Genomic DNA, 24,889 nt, shown 5'->3' on the forward strand with positions numbered 1-24,889 from the left:
CCTATTCATATATTTGTCAAGATGCCCCTTAAATGTCCCTATCGTCCCTGCTTCCACTACCTCCTCCGGTAGCGAGTTCCAGGCACCCACTACCCTCTGCGTAAAAAACTTGCCTCGTACATCTACTCTAAACTTTGCCCCTCTCACCTTAAACCTATGCCCCCTAGTAATTGACCCCTCTACCCTGGGGAAAAGCCTCTGACTATCCACTCTGTCTATGCCCCTCATAATTTTGTATACCTCTATCAGGTCGCCCCTCAAACTCCTTCGTTCCAGTGGTGCATGAGGCTCATACGACGCGGGCTTGGATGAGTGGGTTCTTTAAAGCGTTCGAGGATGTGGAGGGGGCCGGCAAATCATTTCCACAAATTTTGATAATGTCCAAGAGGGGTTTTGGGGCTCTATATTTGAAGCATTGTTGAAAATCGTGGGGGTGGTGATGTCGGCGGGCCGTCTGCTGGTGATCTTTGGGGTATCAGAGCTGCTGGAGCTACTGGAGGGAAAGTGGGCCCATGTGGTGGCCTTCGTTGCTCTGATTGCCCTGTGGTGAATTCTATTGAAGTGGAAGTCGTGGAGCCAAGGAAGGTGTCAGCGTGGCTGGGGATGTAGTAGAATTCCTTGCATTGGAAAAGGTTATGTTTGCCCTCGGGGGGGGGGGGGGGGGGGGGGGGGGGGGGGGGTCGGTTCTTGGTGAGATGGAGGTTGTTCTTGTCCCTGTTTGAAGAGTTTTGTTGTGAGGGGGATGGTGTTAAGGGAGCAAAAGGGAAAAGAATTGTCAAACTGGGGTTTTGTTTTGTGTTTTTGGCGGATTATGTGTTCATGCTTATGTACACTCCTAGTTTGAATAAAGATATTTTTAAAAATTGTACCATGAGGTGGCTGAACAGGGTAGATAAGGGAAATATGTTCGCATTGTTCGAAGGATTGATTGAGAACAAGACAGAAATTTTATGTCGCTGGCAAAAGAAACAATGTCGACATGAGGAAAAGCTTCATGCAGCGAGTGGTTTGGATCTGGAAAACATTGCCTGAGAGTGTGTTGAAGACGGGTTCAATTGAAGCATTCAAAAGGGAATTAACTGAAAAGGAAGAATTCTCAGGGCTACAGCGAGAAGGCAGGGGGAATGGCACATGGTAAGTTGCTCCTAAGGAGAGGTAGTGAAGATATGATGGACTAAATGACTGTTTTCTGTGCTGTAACCATTCTGTGAAATCTATGCTGACTGTCCTTGATTAATCTTTGCCTGATGTTTGATACTTGCCTCCAAACCTTTCCAATAAATTCCCACTGCAGTGGTTCGGCTGATTGGCCTGGAAATACTTAGGCTTTCTCTTTCTTGAAAACATTAAAATGTTAATAGTCCTCTGGAATCATGGCTGCATCCATAGAGGATTGAAAAGTGCTGGTCAGTGCCTCTGCTATTTCCTCCCTTGTTTCTCTTAACAGCCTGGGATACAATTAATCTAGAACTGTAAATATATCTCCTTTCAAAGATCCTAAATCCCTTGATATTTTCTCCCTCGCTATGATTATCCCATCCAATTATTTATGCTCCTCCACAACTACAATTTCTCCATTGTCTCATTCTTCAGTGAAAACAGATGCAAAATATTCATTAAAATATATGCCCACCGGGTGGTGCAGTGGTTAGCACTGCTACTTCACAGCACCGAAGACCCGGGTTCGACTCCGGGTCCCAGTCCCTGTGGAGTTAACACATTCTCCCCGTTCTGGGTGGGTCTCAACTCCACAACCCAAAGATGTGCAGGCTAGGTGGATTGGCCACGCTGAATTGCCCTTCATTGGAAAAAAATGAATTGGGTACTCTTAAAAATATCCGACACAGACGATAGGTTCTTGGTCTCTATTTGGTCCTACTCTTCTTTAGTTCTCCTATTGCCCCTTTATTTATTTATATTATGAATTGTTTATTTAAATTTTACTTGCCAACATTTTATCACGTTTTATTTTGCTTTCCTAATTTCATTTTTCATTTCTCCCTGCACTTTTATACTTCTCTAAGATTTCTGTCGTAGTAAGATTTTGCAGCCTGGAATAAGTTTCCCTATTTTGCCTCATCCATCCTACGCTGTGCTCCGTAACATCTAAGGGGCTTTGGGGTTTGGAAGCGCCACCCTTTTTAATTCTGGGAACATATTAATTTGTTCTGAACCCTGTCCATTTCTTCTTAAATACCTCCCATTACTGTGACACCTTCGGGGTGTTCACATCTTGGTTTACTAAAATTGGCTTTCCCTGATTGAGAACTTTTACTTATGGCCTACCTTTATTCTTTTCCTTCACTGAACTGAATTATTAGCACTGCTACCAAAACTTCTCCTATTTGAGGCTCGCTTTATTTTTGCGAATGGCGACCCACCGTTCAATTTTCTAGATAAGGTCTGCTCTGTATTCTCTTGATTGTTCTGATGTAGGGCACCTCTCCATCCCTGTTTTATGGGCAACTCTGCAATTAATTTTGCCTATGTGTAAGGCTGCTATCAATTAATTAATCCCCTCTACATTTCATTGGTTTTGTAGATGAATAGTTGCAGGTTAACAAATGATGTGCTGACACCTCAGACAGTCTGCTACATGTGAGCTGAGCTTATCAACTTGAAGCAGTCGGGTTGGAAAATATTTTTAAAAAAATATTTTTATTCTCCTTTGTCACATTTTCTCCCAAAGTTGCAACCAACAACAATAGACAATAAGCCGTAACGAATATAATGTCAATCCCCATATCAACAACAACAATCCGATCCTCCCACCAACCCCCAAACAACTGCCCGCAGTTAACATAAACAAATAACAAAAAGAATCCGGAATCACCCATAGTCACCATTAACACATATAGTCTCTCTTTCTCCCCCCCCCCGCACTAATGTTCGATGTTATCCAATTCTTGAAAGTGCATAATGAATAACGCCCATGAATTGTAGAACCCCTTACATCCTTCCCCTCAGTTCAAACTTAACCTTCTCAAGAGTCAAGAATTCCTACAGGTACCCCCCGCCACGCCAGAGCACGGTGGAGAGGCTGCTCTACGCCTTCGGGCGATCATCGAGGCGAAGGCTACAACATTTGCCTTCGCACCCGTTCCCAGCCCCTGCTGGTCTGACACCCCAAATATGGCGTCCTGAAAGTCCGGGTCCAGTTTCACGTGCACCACTTTAGAGATTACCCTATAAACCTCTTTCCAGTAATCCTCCAGCTTTGGACAGGACCAAAATATATGAACATGGTTTGCGGGGGGCCCCCCCGCAACCTTCACACACATCTTCTACCCCATTAAAGAGCCGATTCATCCTCGTCCTTGTAAGGTGTGCTCTATATACCACCTTCAGCTGTATCAGCTCCAACCTCACGCACAAGGTGGAGGTGTTCACTCTCCGGAGCACCTCACACCAGAACCCCTCCTCCATACCTTCTCCAAACTCTTCCTCCTACTTTGCTTTGATCCCTTCCAATAGTGCCTTCTCCTCTTCCAAAATAGCCCCTTAAACCGTTGACACTACTCCCTTCTCCAGCCCCCCTGTCGTCAGCACCTCCTCCAGCAATGTGGAAGCCGGCTCCACCGGGAAGCTCTGTATCTCCTTCCTGACAAAATCTCGAACCTGCATGTATCTAAACATTTCCCCCTGCTCCAGTCCTTACTTCGCTCCCAGCTCCTTCAATCCTACAAACCCATTTCTGAAAATTTCCGTCCTATTTCCCTGGCTCCAATCTGTGGTTCCCCCGAATCGGTATTTCCCTTGACCCTGCCCCCAACCCGAAGTGTTGCAGAAACTGTCTTCAAATTCTCAATGAAGCTATTATTACTGGACTCCTTGAGTATTTCCCCGGGGCCATCGGGAGCGGCGCTGTTGCTAGTGCCTTCAATCCCGACCCCCTACACAAACTCTCCTCCATTCTGAGCCATTGGGAATCAACCTCTCTGACCCAGCTCCGCACCGTCTCACCATTCGCCGTCAGTAATAATACATCAGGTTCGGAAGACCCAAACCCCCTGCCTGCCTTCCCCTCTGTAGCAGCACCTTTCTAACACTGGCCACCTTCCCTTCCCATATGAACGAGGTAACCATTCCTTCAATCTCTCTAAAACTGTCTTTGGCAGGAAAATCGGCAGGCATTGGAAAATAAACAGAAATCGCGGCAATACGATCATTTTAACCGCCTGTACCCGACCCGCCAGTGACAGAGGGAGACCATCCCACCTTGCCAGATCAGCTTTCACTCTGCCCACCAAACAAGAAATGTTGTACCTACGGAGCCCCCCCACTCCCGAGCAACCTGCACCCCCAGGTATCTAAAGTGAGCCCCTTCCCTACAAATGGCAGCCCTTCCACCCCTGCCCCACCCCCGGCCGAGACACCACAAAATATTCACTCTTGTCTAGATTTAATTTCCAGGAAAATATTTTTAACTGATCTGAATCAAATGTCGTTGGGTTATGATGTAGCCAACATGTAGTGATTACCAATTAGGTTATGTTTCTCCATTCCCATATCTGGTTGCATTTTACTGTTCTCGTATCTGTTTACATTCCTGTCCCCATAAAATTCAGAGCTGCAGAGTAGTAGTCAATACTAAACAAATGTTAACTTTTCCTTATTTTCTCCAAATCCTCATCCAAGTACTGGCAACCTCTGCTGTCATTGATGGAAGGAAAACTGTCTTTTGAGAAATTTGTACCTTTCTGCTATCGCTTGGTACTGCTGTTGCTCCATTACACTATTTGCAGCTTCATTCCTTTATTTATTTACTGGGTTGTGGAGAAGTTCTGAGCAGAGGGCAAATTGTTAGGGCTATCTTATTTTCACATCAATGATCTGGATTCAGAAATTCAATGCAAATTAGTTTTGCATCATCTGCAAATGTAACTAGGAAGCCCAGTAGAACTGAAGGGCGCATCTCCGAAATTACAACTAGTTTGACATCAAGAGTTTAACATATGTATATGGGCAGAACAACGACAAAATACATATAGTAAGACAACTAGAAAGGTGGTAAGAGTGATCCACTTACTACCTAAAAAAAGATGTTAAAATCATTCAGGAAATTGTAGAAGACCAAGACTCCTGGAGGACCGTTACCTTCAAGTTCCCTTCCAAGTCACACACCATCCATACTTGGATGTTTATTGCTGTTTTCATTATTGCTGGGTCAAAAATCCGGAACTCCGCATTTAACAGTATTGTGAATGTTCCTTCACATGGGCTGTAGTGGTTCAAGAAGGTGGCTCTCCATTATCTTGTTAAAGGCAATTAGGAATGCTGGCCTTGCTAGTTACGTCCATATCTGAGAAATGCTTCTTGGTTTTTTAAAATCCAGCAATGAACAACTATATATACCCTGAAGAGCAGAACTTAGCTTAGAGAAAGTTATTTTATTTATTTAGCGAATGCAAAGTTCTTAAACTAAGCAGTTTTGTCCGGTCCTTCTGTGTTGAGTGTGGATTGACCACTGCTCTGGATTGGACATTCTTCTAAGATGTGGTCCATAGTTTGTTCTCTCCCACAGCCACTTAGGGGACTGGCACTAATGCCCCATCTGCGGAAGTTGGCCAAGTGAGAGCTGTTGCCAGTCCTGAACCTTTTGAGGGTGGATTGCTCTTTCCTTGGAAGGTTGAAACCAGGCAGCTGTTGGGTTGGGTTTGAGACCAGTGATTGCCACAATTTGCATTGAAGTCCTGTGTGGGAGGGTTTTTGCTGATCGGCCTTGATGGGAGTCGTACCTTGGGTGGGCTGAATAAATCAGCATGAAGTGGCAGGTGGGGGCATTACAAACTTTTTCTGTCTTTTTGTGGGCTGTTGCAAGTTGGTGGATATGTCGAGGTGTGATGTTTGCTAGGACAGGGAGCCAAGTGTTGAGCGGGATGCCCCAGTAATGATACGCATTACGTAATGATAAAGAGTAAAGGTAAAGTCGCTACAATCCCAGATGATCATAGGCTGCTTTCCTCTTTGGAGGGGAGAACTGACTGATGGCGATTTAAGCTGAGGATCACCAGACCTCCGGTGAGGGGCAAGGTTGAGAAGGTTGGCCTTCATGAATAACGCAAATTGAATCTGCTCTGTTGGCCTCTGTCTGCATCACAAACCAGCTGTCTAGCCAACTAAGCTAAACCGGCCCGATACACATGCTAGCATTCAGATGGGTGTCAAGTGTGTTGGTGCGTGCTTCATTGGCTTTTGCATTGTAAAGATGGAATAAGCTATATACTGTTTTTGCAGGGCTTGGCTTGAGTCGCCATGTGTTACAGTAGTGTTCAGATTTTGACAAGTCCTCATTAGGGTCCAGTCCAAGGTGTTGAAGTTGGGGGTTTGATCTGCGAGGCAGATGTAGTCAGCATACATGAATTTTTGGGAGGTACCTTTTGGAAGTTTTTGGTGTACAAGTTGAACAGGGTTGGAACCAGTACTGAGCCTTGGGGAAGTCCATTGGTTTGTCTTTTCCATGTACTTATTTGTCTGTGCAAGGTGAACTCTGAACCTTCGATTGAACAAAGTGTTCCAATGCTTTTGTGGCTGTGAGGTAGAGGAGTACAGCACCTGTCTTCAAGTTTTTCTGAAAGCTGTTTTCAATGTGGTAAGGGTCAGCACCTGTTCCCCTGTGCTGTGGTCCTTGTGGAAACCAGCTTGGTCGACGCTAAGGATTTCTACGATTGGGGATATGTGGTGAAGGATGAGGCTTTCCCGGATTTTATATGGGACTGACTGGAGAGAGATTGGATGGTATTTAGTTGCAAGAATTAGGTCTTTTCTGGGTTTTGGTGTGGCAATGACTTTTGCTGTCTGCTATTCCTTTGGAATGGTGTTGGAATTTATGATCATAGTGTAAAACCGGTTATGACCAAACTATATAATGGTCTGTTCAGACTGCTCCTTAAATTCAGTGGTGCCACACAACATAGACAACAGTTAGGTGCTGGAAGTAGTGCAAAGAACAGCTGAAAAGTGTTTCCTGTTGTTTGAGGAATGAGATATAAGGAAAGACTAGAGAAATTAATAAATATGGGGCGTCTAAGAGATGACTATGAAGATAAATGAGGGAATGGAGAAGATAAATCTGAAATATTACTTTTAAATTAAATTATGGCGTGGCCATTCATTCAAGATGGGAATGGTTTGACTATTGGCATTGAGTTCTCTTTGAGAAATTTGCATCTGGATGCTGATGGGTATTTTGAACGAGCAGCTGATAACATTTGTCAGAATTCACTAAATTACATTGCTAATGAACTATCTCTGCTTTGACATCTTGTTTTGGAAACTGTCAGAAGATGTTTTCAGCAATATAGTGCATGATTGGTTTGATGGGGCAAGTTGAAAGATACTGCAGTACTAATAATTGCCAGTATCGATGGGCTGACATATGGTAACTTTCATTTGGAATACATTATCCAGCTGGCAGGCCTGCAGTAGATCCCTGTTAAACGTAATACGTTGTTATAGTCACAATTTTGAAAAAAAAATTCTCATTAACACATGTGAGCATAACAGTTTCAATGGAATATGATTAATATAGTCTGCCTTTTCAGGTTTTTTGATGTTCTGATTTTCTGGAATACTGAGCTCTGCTGCTGTGAGCCTGCAGGTTACAGTTGCTGAGTTCATAATGGCACAAGGTGAAGACTGTGCTGTTTAAGCTTGACTTCTCTTTGCCAGACTTTCCTTTTACACTCCTGAATTTGATCCAGCTTCAATTACCAGGTATAAATTAGAATAGAGGAAGGTGTGAAGGAGCTTAATCTGCGTGTATATAGAATTCTATGTAAGGTTAAACATCATTTCACTTTATTTGAATAAGGTCCCATGACTCATTTGACCCTATTTTTCTGAAATCACAACCCAAATATTCCCACTACAGGGGCTGATTCCTGAATGATTTAAATAGTCCAGATCTTCTGGTCAGTGGCAATGTTGAGGATATTGCCACCGATAATTATGGTCCTACCTTTTTGCATGCTTGTAGCCAGATCGTCCGGTCTTGCCTGCAGCAGCAATACTTCAGTGCAGCCAACCATGGAAGGTAATGGTGAAGAGGGGAAGTGCAGAGGACATACCCTCTATTTTTAACAACATCAACTGCTGTGCTCCAATAGGTTTTTAATGGTCTTAAGGGTTTCAGTGGCGTGGGTGGTTGTATGTTTTGTGAGGTGCTAGTTGGGCCAGTGGTGTGGGTGATCAAGCCGGGGACATGTGGACTCAGTTTGGGCCACGGTTGGGGGGGGATGTATGAGGGTGGTGGGTTGGATTAAGCTGTTAATAATGGAGTTTCACTGGTAGTTAAACTGGGCAAATATCATGCATTTAGCCCAAATCTCCAACCCTTAGCCCGGGGATGCTCCCGTAGTGTTCCAGCAGTGCAAGCCAAACTATCAGAAGTCTAAATTTCCTGGACAATCACTGTGCATTTGCAATGGTCAGGCCTTTTGATCGGTCCAAAAGCACAACAGTGGCAGAAGTCTCGAGACTCGCGTTGTTGGTATCGGAAAATCTGTGGAGTTTCTCAGTCTTGACCTAGTGTCAGGTATAGCTCAGTTGGTAACACTCCTGTCTTTGAGTCAGCAGGTTGTGCCCCACTTCAGAGACTTGAGCACAAACATCCAGCTGATGCTCCCAAGTATTAAGGGAGTGTTGCACTGCCAAAGGATCTGTCTTTAGGATGAGTCGTTAAGAGGAATGTCTGCTCTTTGAGGATGGATGTTAAAGATTATATGGCAGTATTTCAAAGAAATGCTGGAGAATTATCCCTAGTGTCATGGCCAATAATTTTCCCTCAATCAGCATTACCGAAGCAGATTGCTTGGTCATAATCACTTACTGTTTGTGGGTGGTGAGTTTCCTACACCATAAACAGTGACTACACTTCAAAGGTACTTATTGGCTGTAATGACTTTGGGATATCCTGTGGTCATGGAAACAATTTACATTTATATAATGCCTTTAACATAATGAAATATCTCAAGGCTGTTCACAGGAGCTACAAAACAAGATACATGCTCATATTCGGTCAGATGACCAAAAGCTTGGTAAAAGAAGGAGATTTTAAGGAGTGTCTTAAAGGAAGAAAGTAAGGGAGAGAGGTGTGGGAGAAGGTATTGCAGAGCCTTGGATTGAGGTAACTGAAGGAACAGCTGTCAGGAAATTCCTAAACCTGGTTGTAAAAAAGAGACTAGGACTAGGATGATTTGATAGAGACTGTTGATTGCTCACCACAGAACTTAATTCTCCACTCTAACACACAATCTCCACAGTGCTGGCAGACTCTTTTTTTTTAATATACTGATGAGTATACAAATTAAACTCCTCTTTAGATACACATCTGAGTATAATTAAATAATCAATACGCAACACCTGTTCAACTTATTACCTTAAATTATGAGGTATTTAACATCCATCAACAGAACCTATTAGATGTTCACAAAGACCACCAATAGTGCAGCAATTAAAATCAGGGATGCACAAGAGGCCAGAATTAGGTGTGCAGTTATCTGAGGGTTGTGTGGCTGGATGAGATTACAGAGAAAGAGAGGAGTGAGCCATGGAGGAATTTGAGAACAAGGATGGCAATTTTAAAATCAGGGCATTGCTGGAGTGGAAGCGAATGTAGTTCAGCAAACATGGGGGTGAAGGGAAATGGAACATGGTGTGAGCTAAGACATGGGTAACAGAGCTTGGAATAGTCGAGTCTCGAAGTATTGAAGACTGCCATATACTCTTTATTTTCGTCTGACAAACCAGATAAAGCTACTGAGCATTCTTGGGCAGCACAGTGGTTAACACTTGCTTCACAGCACCAGGGACCTGGATTTGATTCCCGGCTTGGTCATTGTGCGGAGTCTGCGCGTTCTCACCGTGTCAGCGTGGACTTCCTCCGGGTGCTACGGTTCCCTCCCACAAGTCCCGAAAGACGTGCTTATTGGGTGAATTGGACATTCTGAATTCTCAGTGTACCCGAATAGGCGCCATAGTGTGGCGACTAGGGGATTATCACAGTAACTTCATTGCGGTGTCAATGTAAGCCTACTTGTGACATTAATAAAGATTATTATTATTTTTATAAGTGTAAGGGGGCTAAGACCTCCTACAAAATAGATACAGATATTTTTGGGGCAAAGTCTAAAATTTTAAAAACTGGGCAAAGATCTTTTAAGATGGCTGAATCAATGAACAAAAGGAGTTACCTGGTAGTTTAGAATTTACAGCATAGAATTTACAGGGCAGAAGGAGGCCATTCGGCCCATGGGAAGAGCATCTTACTTAAGCAGCACGGTAGCACAGTGGTTAGTACAGATACTTCACAGCTCCAGGGTCCCAGGTTTGATTCCCGGCATGGGTCACTGTCTGTGCGGAGTCTGCACGGTCTCCCCGTGTGTGCGTGGGTTTCCTCTGGGTGCTCCGGTTTCCTCCCACAGTCCAAAGATGTGCAGGTTAGGTGGATTGACCATGCTAAATTGCCCTTAGTGTCCAAAAAGGTTAGGTGGGTATTGGGGATAGGGTGGAAGTGTGGGTTTAAGTGGAGTGCTCTTTCCAAGGGCTGGTGCAGACTAGATGGGCCGAATGACCTTCTGCACTGTAAATTCTATGATTCAACGCCCATACCTCCACCCTATCCCATAACCCCATTTAACCTATTTTTTGGATACTAAGGGGCAATTTAGAATGACCAATCCATCTAACCTGCACATCTTTGACTGTGGGAGGAAACCGGAGCACCCGGAGGATACCCATCCCTTAAGACATAAATTACCTCCCTGTGGGCTGTAGAGACCAAATTTAAAAAGAAGTATACAAAGGCCACCTGCATTTTACAAGCCAGTGTAGCCAATCAGAGTCTATTTTCTGCTAGGACAAAGAACCCCATAGCCATCCTTTCCATACTTAATGATTCAAATATTTAACCATCTCGGGGATCCAGACAAGAGATACACACAGATACTGTGAAGAGGTGCGAATTATGTGACATGAACCTCTAGCTGGTGAAGCTAGTTATATTGCATTGCTGTACTGCACCTCAGTCTGCCCTTTTACCATTGAACTAGCAACAGTATAGAAGAGTGGCTTTATCCAGGCTGGAACCTCTGTACCATCACTGACGAGACTGATTCATCTCTGCATGCCTATCTCATTGTGTGAAGTCAATACCACTGGAAAAATGAATTATACTGCAATGGTTTTCACCTGACAACCTCCATGAAGAAATATCTTGTTGGATTTTTGATGCTGGACTCTGGAACCCACATGAAACAATGGCCGGAACTTTCCAGTCGTTCATGTTGGCGGGATTTTCTGGCCCCAACAATGGTACACACCCGGTGTGGATTTCACGGCAGTGAGGGAGGCATTTAATGGGAAACCCTGTTGCCAATGGTGGTACCAGGAGATTAGGCCTCCCTGAAATACAGGGTGGGTTGCGTGGTAAATTCCACCCAATAATTATTTTGCTCTGTGGTCTTTGCCCTGTAAATCTTTTTTCTATCTCCCTTTTACTGTATGAGATGCACTTGCCATGATTTGAGTGTGTGCAAATAAATAACCCTTTGATTCTATCCTATCTCAAACTTACTGTGGGATTATTAATAGAAAAATGGGAACACACCAGAACTGAGGGTTTGAGAAATATGCCACCACTTATAAAGGGGAAAGTAAATCAAAACAACTTTGGTTTCATGATAGGTGACGAGAGGACTCGTATAACTCTTCTCCCCCCCCCCCCCCCCCCGTCTGTGATAGTAAGCGAATAATAGAATCTCACGCAGACATGGGGAGAACGTGCAGACTCCACACAGTCCAGTGACCCATGCCGGGAATCAAACCTGGGACCCTGGAGCTGTGAAGTATCTGTGCTAACCACTGTGCTACCATGCTGCTTAAGTAGGATGCTCTTCCCATGGGCCGAATGGCCTCCTTTTGCACTGTAAATTCTATGCTGTAAATTCTAAACTACCAGGTAGCTCCTTTTGTTCATTGATGTGGAGAAGAGGTTGGTCTGGGGGTGGCTGGAGGAGAGGAATTTAGCATGGCCAATCCACCTAATCTACACATCTTTGGACTGTGGGAGGAAACCGGAGCACCTGGAGGAAACCCACGCAGACATGGGGAGAACGTGCACAGACAGTGACCCAAGCCGGGAATCGAACCTGGGACACCGGAGCTGTGAGGCAATTGTGTTAACCAATATTAATGTCTTCCCTTGACTTACTCCCCTCTGAGCAGAATCTGTACTGTCTTGTGCTGCTTGTATTGACATTTTTATTCAAGGCATTTAACGTATATACACAGAATACAGATTATCAGAAGAACAACACATCAACCCAATAAACAACTACAATCCGCCTTCCCCCTTTTAACCCACTTACCAACCCCCCCCCCCCCCCCCCCCCCCCCCCCTCAAAATCCCTCTCCGCCAGGCTGATCCCTCAATTCTCCCTGAAGAAATCGATGAACGGCTTCTATCTCCAGGCAAACCCCTCTACCAACCCCCACAGAGCAAACTTGACTGTGTCCAATCTCCGGAATTCTTCCAGGTCACTCACCCACAGCCCCGCTATCGGCAGCTCCGAGTCCCGCCAATCCAGCAAAATCCATCTCCAGGCTATCAAGGACCCAGCTCTTCCCGTTTGCGCTTAATATCCTCCACTGGGATGCTTTCCCTCTCCATTAATTCCTTATAAATATCTGACACCCTCCCCTATCTCATCCTCCGATAGTAGCTTGTCTTGCAACACCGGAGGCGGCAGTCCTGGGAAGGACCACACCTCTCTGTTCACAAAATCCCACAAAAGCTGCAAGCACTTAAATCCGTTCCCCTTGGACAATTCTTCCAATTCCTCCAGCCCCATGAATTTGCCCCCTATAAACTAGTCCCTGAAATACTTGATCCGCCACCCCTGAAACCTCGCGTCCAGCCCCACCAGCACAAAACTATGATTGTTGCAGATCGGCGCCGGCAATGACATACCCTCCAAACCAAAATGCTGTCTACAGTGCCCCCACACATTTAAAGTCGACACCACCACTGGGCCCACAGAATACCTGGCCGACGAGAATGGCAAAGGCGACAACAACAAAGCCCTCAAATTTGTTCCCCTATACGAACAGCCCACTTCCTCACCATTGCAATATTAGCCGCCCAATAATTTATCAAGTTTGGCAACACCAACTTGCCCCCGTTACAAAAACGTCCGTCTGACCCTCACGGCCTTCCCTGCCCACACAAACCCCAAGATCAGCCCATTGACTTTCCTAAAAAAAAGACTTGGGGACAAAGATAGGGAGGCTCGAAAACACAAACAGAAACCTAGGCAGCACTGTCATTTTCACTATCTGCACGCGCCCAGCCAGTGACAGCAGCAAAACATTCCACCTTTAAAATCCGCCTTCATCCCCTGCACCAATCCGAGCCAAGTTCAATGAATGCAGTTGGGCCCAGCTCTGCGCCACTTGAATACCTAGGTACCTGAAGCTCACCCTCACCACCCTAAATGGCAACTCCCCATATCTCCTTTTCTGCCCTCTGACATTAATCTGGAACACCTCGCTCTTTCCCATGTTCAATTTATATCCTGAAAACCGGCCAAATTCCCCCCAAATTACCATAATTCTCCCCAATGCTGCCCACCGGGTCCGAGATACATACTAACAAATCATCTGCATGCAGCGAAACCTTATGCTCAGCACCCCCCACTCAGCACCCTCCAATCCTACGACACCCTAAGCGCCATTGTCATTGGCTCTATCGCCAAGGTGAAAAGCAACGGGGAGAGCGGGCACCCTTGTCTCGTCCCACAATGTAGCCCAAAGTACCCCAAACTCACTGGTTAATCTGCACACTCGCCACTGGCGCTTTGTATAGCAGCCGGACCCAATTCATGAACCCCTGTCCGAACCCAAACCGTCCCAACACCTCAAACAAATACGCCAACCCTACCTGATCAAAAGCCTTCTCCACGTCCATTGCCATCACTATTTCTACCTCCCGCTCCTCCGAGAGTATCATAATTATGGAAAGTAACCTCCACACATTCCCCGCCTACTGCCTTCCCTTCACAAAACCTGTCTGGTCCTCCCCTATTACAGTCCTCAATCCGTGATGCAAGCACCTTTGGCATCAACATTCAATAACAATATCGATCAGTACAACCCAGACTGCTGCGGGTCCTTATCCTTCTTTAACATCAGGGAGATGGAAGCCTGCAACAGTGTGGGGAGGAAGATCCCCCTTCTCCCTCGCCTCATTATACATCCTCGCTAGCAGTGGACCAGCTCTGACCCAAACTTTTTATAAAACTCTACTGGGAACCAGTCTGGCCCCGGGGCCTTCCCTGCCTCACTGCACCCATGCCATCCATCACCTCCCTCAGCCCAATTGGGGCCAACCGACCCTGTACCCGCCCCTCCCCCACCTTGGGAAACTCTGACCCATCCAGGAGCCGCCGCATCCCCTCTTTCCCCCGTCGGGGGCTCCGACTTGTACAACCTCCTATGAAAGGCCTCAAATGCCCCATTCACCCCCTCTGGGTCCATCACCACCCTACCACTCTTGTCCCTTGCCCCACCAATTCCTCTCGCCTCTGCTTGCTTCCTCAACTTACGGGCCAGCATCCTATTTGCCTTCTCCCGGTACTCATACACTGTCCCTCAGACCCTCCACAACTGCCCCACCGCCTTCCACGAGACACTAACCCAAGCTCCATCTGGAGCACCTGCCCCTCCCTCAACAACCCCTCTTCTGGTGCCACCGAGCACCCCTGGTCCACCCCCGAGATCTCATCCACCAGCCCTGCCCTCTCCCCTCACTCCACCCTTTCCCTGTGTGCCCGAATCAAAATAAACTCCCTGCTGACTACATCCTTTATTGTCTCCCACAGTGTGCCGGCTGTAACACCCCCCGTGTTGTTCACTCCACATAACCCCGAATGGCAGTCTTCACTAACCCCTCATCTGCCAACAGCCCCACATCTAATTTCCATTGCGGTCATTGGGCTTCGCTCAGAACCATCTGCAAATCCACCCAATGCGGCATGTGGTCGGAAACCACCCCCATCAGCAGTGCCTTGTCCATCATGAAAAGAATCAACCCGGGAATAACCCAGTGCACGTGGGAGAAGTATGAAACCTCCTTCACACTCGGCCCCCCCAAACCTCTGCTGGTTCACCCCACACCTCATGCGCTACACGAACTCCCTCAGTTCCCTCACACTGCCGACACACTCAAAGAAACATAAGAACTAGGAATAGGCCACCTGGCCCCTCAATAAGATCATGGCTGACCTTTTTGTGGACTCAGCTCCACTTACCCACCCACTGACCTTTTATTCCTTTACTGTTTAAAAATCTATCTTACCTTTGCCTTAAAAACATTTAACGAGGTAGCCTCAACTGCTTCACTGGGCAGGGAATTCCACAGATCCATGACCCTTTGGGTGAAGAAGTTTCTCCTCAACTCAGCCCTAAGTCTGCTCCCCCTTATTTTGAGGCTATGCTGACCTAGCTCTAGTTTCACCCGCCAGTGAAAACAACCTCCCTGCTTCTATCCGATCTATTCACTTCATAATTTTATATGTTTCTATAAGATCCCCCCTCATTCTTTTAAATTCCAATGAGTGTAGCCCCAGCCTACTCATAAACTAATCCTCTCAACTCCAGATTCAACCTAGTGATTCTCCTCTGCACACCCTCCAGTGCCAGTATATCATTTCTCAAGTAAGGAGACCAAAACTGTACACAGTACTCCAGATGTGGCCTCACCAGTACCCTATACTGCTGCAACATAACGTCCATGTTTTTAAACTCCATCCCTCCAGCAATGAAGGACAAAATTCCATTTGCCTTCTTAATTACCGGCTACTCCTGCAAACCATCTATTTTGCGATTCATGCACAAGGACACCCAGGTCCCTCTGCACAGCCGCAAAACGCCACACTCTTATTAACCAACACTGCCACCCCCCTTGTCTTCATATCCAACCCCAAGTGGAACACCTGCCCAACACATCCCTTCGTCAGCCTTGTCTGATCCCCCAACTTCAGGTGCGTCTCCTGTAAAAGCACAACGTTCGCCGTCGGACTCCTCAATTGTGTGAACACATACAACCGTTGCCGATCAGCCATACCCCTTTTGAGCCGGCCCGGTCACGCAGCCCTCCGGCCCTTCGTCGGATGTCTGCCACCATCTCGCCCTCCTCAACTGTGTCACCACTCCCATGTCCGCAACCCCCCCCCCCCCCGCACCCTCAAAAGAAGAACCAACCACATCTCTTTTCCCCCCCACCCCACGCCCTTCTCATGGCAACCCCCCACTTCACTCCCATTAACTTGCGCGCGCAGCTAGCGTGATGGCCCAGTCTAAGCCTCTGACTTTCCCCCCCCCCCCCCCCAATCTTCCCAACCAACAAAGAGAACAAAAGGCACATTCACCATCGCTGCTCCCCTTTCGAAACCCACCCCAAACTACCCACCCCAACCACTTTGCAATGAGCACAAGGCACTTCTCCAAAGTTCCTCACACTTTTCCCAGTCCATGGTCACTCATAAAGTTCATCGCCTCCTCTGACAAATCAAAATAAAACTCCTGCTTCTCATGTGTCACCTACAAGTGGGAAGGGTACAAAACCCCAAACTTCTCCCCCTTCTTAAAGAGGATGGCCTTTATCTGGTTGAACCAGGCCTCCTCTTCATAAACTCTGCACCCAGGTCCTGGTAGACCCGCAGCTCACTTCCTTCCCGGGTGCATTTCCTGGTCTGCCTCACCCATTTCAAGATCTTTTCTTTGTCCACGAATTGATGCAGCCTCATCACCATCACCCTTGGAGGCTCCTCCACCTGTGGCCTTCTCCTCAGCGCCCTGTGCACCCAATCCACCTCAAGGGGCCGGTTGAAGACCCCCTCACCCATCCACTTCTCCAGCATGCTCGTCACACACTTGGTGGCCTTCGCTCCCTTGATGCCCTCCAACATCCTGACGATCCTCAGGTTCTGTCTCCTGGAATGGTTCTGCAGGTCCTCCAATTTATCTCTCAGCCTCTTCTGGCTGTCCTAAACCATCCCCAACTCCATCTCTAACGAGGCCATCTGCTCCTCATGTTCTCCCACCGCCTCTTCCACCTTCTGGATCGGCAGGCCCTGAGCCTTCAGTCTGCTCCGCTCTTACAATTGCAGCTCTGAGCGGCTCCTCCACCTGGCCAAATCCTCCAAAGACTCTTTCCTCTGCTGCTGGTGTTTGCCGTTCAAAAACTCCACCAGCTGCTCCGTCGCCCACTGGGTGGGTAGCGCTGCCCCTTGCCCTCCACCATCTTCACCTGTGGCATACCACAAACACTTTCCTGCTCTAGCTATACTTTCTTGTGGCATGTCTCGTCCTCTGATCCATGCACCAGCCTCACCAGAGGAGTGTTACCTTGCCTGGGCACTCTCGCACCTTTTGCCCCCCCCCCCCCCCCCCCCCCCCCCCCCCCCCACCCCTGTACGGGTGGGGATGGACCAACAAAATCCACCTTGAGCAGGAGCCACAAAATGTGCAACCATTCACTCCATGGTTGCACTGAAAGTGACTTTTATTGATATATTAAAGTATTGTTCTGATAATATGGCTTCAGTAGTTGCCACATAGAATGGAGCAAGCTGGTGAAATGTTAATTTTTTTTCTTCCCATTAGTGTCTTACAGGTCAGTTTTGCCCGTATGCCTGAACCCCGATACATCTGGTCTCGCCATACCTTGCCAGTGACAGACATACACTGTGGAGTTGGAGGTCCCCTATCTCGTGTTGCGACAGCATCTCTTGATCAAACTGTTAAAGTGAGTTTGTTCTCTTTAAAGCTTAGATCTGACTATGTTCCTTCAGTTGAAACTAGCTTAAAAAATCTTTCAACTGAAATAGAATACCAACGTATGCTTTGCTTCTGAGACAGCAGATCATTGAACATTGAGCTATATTTACAGAGAGCCTTTTAATATGCGTGACGACATCCAAAAGTACTCATGAGTTACATTTTTTGCTTGCATTATTATTATGAATACAAATGCAACAGCAATGGTTTTGCACACAGCAAAATGTTGAAGAATGGGTTTATTTTGTGATGGTGTTGGTTAAAGGAGGGAATATTGATCAGTACAGCAGGCATCCTGTTTTCTTGAAATAAGTCCTTTGTGTCCATAAGAGTAGAAGTGCCCATGATTTAAAGCCTCATCTGAAGAATCAAAACATTTTTGTCTTTAACTCCGCTGCAAAGGCAAATCCTGTAATTGAACCATCAGTCTGTATGAACCCGATCATGCCGTTATACATCGATAACTGGTGATGTAGTGAACGCATATGTTGAAAAGAAACCTTTGTTATATTTAAATGATTGGACATGTTGCAAGTCCTCCTGTGATCGGCAGAATTTTATAAATAAGTACAATAAATGCCAGAGCTTAGGCATTGAAGTACAGTGTAGATTTAATAATGTATGCAGCATCAAAGGTAATGAAGTATGTTGACAGCAGTTGACAAAACATTACTATTCCACCATGAACACAAAATAATTAACTGAAGTGACCCTTCATTCATACTCCTTATAACAAGGAACCTGAGAGAGTGCACTTCTACTGAAACTGGTGTGTGGTTGATTATTTAATTCCTTTGGCTTTACCCCGATGGCCTCAAGGATTAATGAAATGGACACCGGCTGCTAATTACAAACCCAAATCAAGCTACTGGCCAAGAAGCAGACCCTGCCAAACAGACAACAAAGAATCACTGACTCTACCTCATACAGACCTTCTAGGAAGGATTCACTATTGGATCGGATAACGGCGAATGAACCTGGGCAGATAAGAGAAGAAAGTAGGGGAACATTTAGGCAATAATGATCATAATACTTTAGATTTTAGTAAAATATTTGAGAAGGACATGAGCATGACCACAACCGGGGTAATAGATTGGACGAAAACGTCTTTTGAGCGACTTCAGAAAATAAAGCAATGAATGGTGATGTAGAATAACAATGGGAAACATATAAAATGTTATTCAAGAGTGTTGCCTTTTCTTTTCCTGTCTTTCTTGTGGCTCTGTTCCAACTATGGCAATCAGTGAGTTTGCCCTCCTTTCTTTTAATATCTATGTTCTAATGCTCAGTCGCCAGGTATCAAATGATACCACCATAAAATTCAACCGGCTATCGATCAAAGAGCCAAACACCAGTTAGTTAGTTCAAGGTCAAGGGTACTTTATTTACACACAATTAGTCATGCAACAGAAACACTACTAGTTAACTACACCTATCGACTAAGACAACCTGTACTTAACTTCAAGCACCCGGCTTAGGTCAGAGGAACAGTGGCCGCTGTCCGATTCTGGATCTGTCAAGTCTGGAGAAGTAACTGCTGCTCAGCAAGGCTCATCCACCTGGTAGCGAGCGTTGAACTTGGACTTGCTTCTGGTGTTGCTGCGATTGGAGATGGTCGTGGCCGGGGCGCCAGGTTCAAGAGAGGACGAACATATGGCGGACTTTCTTCTTATACTTGGGGGTTTTTGCGCTCTTTCGGGGGTCCTTCAGTTTGGACCCCACTAATTGGGTGATCCTTGATCACACTGTTTGATTCCTAACCAATAAATGGGCGGGGGCCTGGATAGCTGGGCGTGTCCCACGCGGTCACTGACCCTGTTGTTTATGCTTCCCCTAAACAGGGAGTGGCGCCGAAATGTCTGGGACTGTACTGGTCGCTCGAGTACCAGTCCTTTGTCTTGGTGAAGGTGGGCCGTTAAATGCTAATCGGCCCTTCAAAATGCTAATTGGTCGGAGTTTCAATACCGTCTGGACTTCTTGCTTGCAAATATACATTTCAGGCTCGGAGCCTGCCTGAGTCTTGCCTTGTCCATTTTACCCGCTAGGCTTTGCCAATTTCTCTGTCCCTTGTTGTAAGTGGCCATCCCAGATGGCTACAATAGAGCCCAGGCAAAATATATTCCGCTTGCAAAACTCCAAACTGTCCAACATTTGATGTGATTCTGTGACTGGACAACATTTGCTCAGAACGTGTGCTCAGAATAATGCTGACAACCAATTTAAGATTGTCAGTTGGGCTTGCAGTGTGGTGTATTTGCGTGTACTGGAAGCTACATCTATCAATACACAGGGCTCTGTTCTTTGCAGACCGAAAGAACTTGTACACACATTGCGTCTTCAGCTAAACAAAATAAGTGAAAGCCATCTTCTAGTTAATACATCAGGGTAAACTCCAGAGGATAAAACCCCCTTGACTAATCAGGGTTAAGCTGCCTGCTTGGCAGTTAATTGTCAGTCACCATCAGCTGGTGCATTCTTCGTGGCAATATCTCGACCAATCGTAGTCCACTTGCCAACCCAATCACACTCCTACAGATATAAATATGTTGATTCCCTTGCATTGTATTCATGTGAATGTCCTGATGAGACAGTTGATGAAAAGTTTTAACTAAAAATGCCTCTTTTTGAAGTTTTGTACAACCAAACGACTATTTATCAGGTAGATGGATCAGGTGGCCATAGCATAAAATGAGATTAGAAATGATATAACCATGTTTCAAATAATAATAAAAGAAATATTAACCAAACTAATCAAACTCCAGAGGATAAAACCCCGTCTGAATGGATCGCAGCTGCATATTTTGAAAGAAACCTTGGAACATATAGCAGATGTACCATTAGATGTGGCAGGACCAACGGATATCTAACTTTCTACTTCTATTTAAGAAAGAGTGAGGTCAGTTAGCTCAGTTGGATTGGCGACTGGTTCATGACATGGAGCAATGCCAGCTCGTGGGTTCAATTCCCGTACCAGCTGAGGTTACTCATGACAGCCTTCTCTCTTTTTAATTTTAATTAAAAAAAAAATTTAGAGTACCCAATTCATTTTTTCCAATTAAGAGGCAATTTAGCATGTTCAATCCACCTACCTTGCACATCTTTTGTGTTGGGGCGAAACACACGCAAACATGTGGAGAATGTGCAAATTCCACACTGACAGTGACCCAGAGCCGGGATCGAACCTGGGATCTCGGCGCCGTGAGACTGCAGTGCTAACCACTGCACCACCGTGCTACACTACAGCTCGACTAACCCCATTATGTTATTTGATAAGGTACCAAGAGAGTAGGTAGGGGACTTCCGGTTGCGGCCATGCCTGAATAGGTCGCACGTTCGGCAGCTCCCGCCGGGAACGGACTTTAGGGCTCTCTAGAGGGGCCCCAACGGCACTTGTTTGACGGCTTCCAGTGTGGGAAGGTGACAGCAAGGTCCCCCCCGACAGTATATGGATTGGACCAGGAGTGGAGTGGTGAAAAAAGAGATCTTGGAGCAGCGAAAAGGGAGAGGGAGAAAAAGCAAGATGGCGGCGGGTGGAGACCAAGCAGCATGGGCGCAGTGGTCGCAGGAGCAGCAGGAGTTTCTTAAACGCTGCTTTGAGGAGCTGAAGACAGAAATGTTGGCGCCAATGAAGACGGCGATTGAGAAGCTAGTGGAGACCCAGGGGGCGGTGATCCGGGAGGTGCGGCAGAAAGCCTCTGAGAACGAGGATGAGATCTTGGGCCTGGCGGTGAAGGTGGAGGCACACGAGGCGCTGCATAAGAGGTGGGCGGAAAGATTTGAGGACCTGGAGAATAGGTCGAGAAGGACGAATCTTTGGATTCTGGGTCCCCCTGAAGGAGTTGAGGGGCCTGATACCGGGGCATACGTGAGCACGATGCTCAATTCGCTGATGGGCGCGGGAGCTTTCCCGAGGCCCCTGGAGCTAGATGTGGCTCATCGGGTCCTGACAAGGAGACCTAAGGCCAACAAGCCGCCAAGGGCTGTAGTGGTGAGGTTTCACCGCTTTATGGATAGAGAGTGTGTCCTGAGATGGGCCAAGAAAGAGCGGAGCAGCAGGTGGGAGAATCCAAATCTACTAGGACTGGAGTGCAGAGGTGGCCAAGAAGAGAGCTGGCTTTAATCGGGCCAAGGCAGTGCTCCATCGGAAGGGGGTGAAGTTCAGTATGCTGCAGCCAGCGCGATTGTAGGTCACATTCCAAGATCGGCACCACTACTTCGAAACGCCTGAGGAGGCTTGGAGCTTTATACAGACTGAAAAGTTGGACTCAAATTGAGGGTTTGTTGTTGTGGGGGGGGGGGGGGGGATGTTTGCTGTATATATGGTTTTAACTACGTGTATGGAATGTCCCTTGGTTGGGTGCTGGATGGGGATGGATGAAGGGATTTGATGGGGAGACTGGGAGAGTGTGGGTGCCGGTGTTGGAGGGAGGGGAGGCCCGGGGATGGGGGAATTGAGATAAGGCCGCAAAAGGAGCTGCGCAAGAGGGGGCGGGGCCGGCTCAGGAAAGCACGGGCTTTTTCCCGCGCTAGGGAAGGATGGCGGGGAGGGGGGTCGGAGGAGCGCACACTGACTGCTAGGGAGGAGGGATTCCCACACGGGGGGGGGGGGGGTTGATGGGAAGGCGGGAGAGGCCGGGGTCAGCAGGAGTCAGCTGACTTGCGGGAGTGTTATGGGGGGAGCAAAAGAGCTAGATACGGATCTAGCGGGGGGTAGGGGGGTGGTATAGGGTTGCTGCTGCATTGGCCAATGGGGAACTGGAAATAGGAGAAGTCGGGGCGGGGGTCCGCTGTCTGGGGGACTGGAGGGTGCGGGAGGCGCGGGCACGTGACTGGCCTAGAAAAGGAGGTGGCTAGTCGGCAGGGGGGTGGGTGAAAAGCCCCCCAATCTGGCTGATAACTTGGAATGTGAGGGGCCTGAATAGGCCGGTTAAGAGGGCCCGAGTGTTTGCGCACTTAAAGGGACTGAAGGCAGACGTGGTCATGCTTCAGGAGACACATTTGAAGGTGGCAGACCAGGTCAGGTTGAGAAAGGGATGGGTAGGACAGGTATTCCATTCGGGGCTCGATGCGAAGAACAGAGGGGTTGCAATACTGGTGGGGAAGCGGGTGTCGTTTGAGGCCAAGAATATTGTAGTGGATAATGGGGGTCGATATGTGATGGTGAGCGGTAGGTTGCAGGGGGTGTGGGTGCTACTGGTAAACGTATATGCCCCGAACTGGGATGATGCCAGATTTATGAAGCAATTGCTGGGTCGGATTCCGGACCTAGAGGCAGGAAGCTTGATAATGGGGGGGATTTCAACACGGTGCTGGATCCAGCATTAGATCACTCCAGATCCAAGACGGGGAAGAGGCCGGCTGCGGCCAAGGTGCTTAGGGGGTTTATGGACCAGATGGGGGGAGTGGATCCGTGGAGGTTTGCTAGGCCCCTGGCCAGGGAATTCTCATTCTTTTCCCATGTACATAGAGCCTACTCCCGGATAGATTTTTCTGTTTTGAGTAGGGCGCTAATCCCGAAAGTGGAAGGAACGGAGTATTCGGCCATAGCCATCTCAGACCACGCCCCGCACTGGGTGGAGCTGGAGTTAGGAGACGAGAGGGACCAGCGCCCACTGTGGCGTCTTGACGTGGGATTACTGGCGGATGAGGGGGGGTGCATTGAGAGATACTGGGAGGCCAATGAGAACGGAGAGGTGCAGGTGGGGGTAGTCTGGGAGGCGTTGAAGGTGGTGGTCAGGGGAGAGTTGATCTCCATTAGGGCCCACAGGGAGAAGAGAGAGGGCAGGGAGAGGGAGAGGTTGGTGGGGGAGATCTTAAGGGTGGACAGGAGATATGCAGAGGCCCCCGAGGAGGGACTACTTAGGGAGCGGCGAAGCCTCCAGACGGAGTTTGACCTGTTGGCCACAGGGAAAGCAGAGGCACAGTGGAGGAAAGAACAGGGGGCGACGTACGAGTATGGGGAGAAGGCGAGCCGGATGCTGGCACACCAGCTCCTTAAGAGGGTGGTAGCGAGGGAGATTGGTGGAGTTAAGGATAGCAGGGGGAATACGGTGCAGAGTGCGGTGAGAGTAAATGAGGTATTTAAGGATTTCCATGAGGAGCTGTACAGATCTGAGCCCTTAGCGGGGGAAGAGGGGATGCGACGATTTTTGGATCAATTGAGGTTACCGAGGGTGGAGGAGCAGGAGGTGGCTGGTTTAGGGGTGCCAATTGGGTTGGAGGAGCTGGTTAAAGGATTGGGGAACATGCAGGCGGGGAAGGCCCCGGGGTCAGGTGGGTTCCCGGTCGAGTTTTATAGGAAATATGTGGACCTGCTAGGCCCGTTGTCAGTGAGAACTTTCAATGAGGCAAGGGAGGGGGGAACCCTGCCCCCGACAATGTCCGGGGCGCTGATCTCGCTGATTCTGAAGCGGGAGAAAGACCCGCCGCAATGTGGGTCGTATAGACCGATCTCGCTCCTCAATGTGGATGCTAAGTTGCTGGCAAAAGTGCTGGCTACAAGAATTGAGGACTGTGTCCCTGGGGTGATTCATGAGGACCAGACGGGATTTGTAAAGGGCAGGCAGCTAACACTAATGTGCGGAGGCTCCTCGACGTGATTATGATGCCATCGGTGGAGGGAGAGGCGGAGGTAGTGGCAGCTATGGACGCGGAGAAGGCCTTCGACCGGGTGGAGTGGGAGTATCTTTGGGAAGTGCTGCGGAGGTTTGGGTTCGGGGAGGGGTTTATCAGTTGAGTCCGGCTCCTATATAGAGCCCCGGTGGCGAGTGTGGCTATGAATCGGCGGAGGTCGGAGCACTTTCGGCTGTACCGAGGGACGAGGCAGGGGTGCCCCCTGTCCCCCTTGTTGTTTGCATTGGCAATTGAGCCTTTGGCCATGCCACTAAGGGAGTCCAGGAAATGGAGGGGGTTGGTCTGAGGGGGAGAGGAACATCGGGTGTCGCTGTATGCGGACGACCTGTTGCTGTATGTGGCAGATCTAGTGGAGGGGATGGTGGCGGTCATGCGGATCCTAAGGGAATTTGGGGACTTCTCGGGCTATAAGCTCAAC

The 24,889-nt window shown here is 47.7% G+C and overlaps 1 protein-coding gene across 2 annotated transcripts in view; it reads left to right on the top strand.

Moving 5' to 3' along the window:
- wdr18 (WD repeat domain 18) overlaps positions 1–24,889 on the top strand; it is a 257,486-nt gene that overhangs the window by 26,487 nt on the left and 206,110 nt on the right. For both annotated transcript variants that reach the window (XM_072482676.1, XM_072482677.1), the window contains exon 4: positions 17,665–17,806. In XM_072482676.1, the coding sequence (XP_072338777.1) occupies positions 17,665–17,806 (142 nt within the window). The remainder of the gene's footprint in view (positions 1–17,664; positions 17,807–24,889) is intronic.

This window comes from Scyliorhinus torazame, chromosome 18, assembly GCF_047496885.1.
Source record: "Scyliorhinus torazame isolate Kashiwa2021f chromosome 18, sScyTor2.1, whole genome shotgun sequence".
Classification (NCBI taxonomy): Eukaryota; Metazoa; Chordata; class Chondrichthyes; order Carcharhiniformes; family Scyliorhinidae; genus Scyliorhinus; species Scyliorhinus torazame.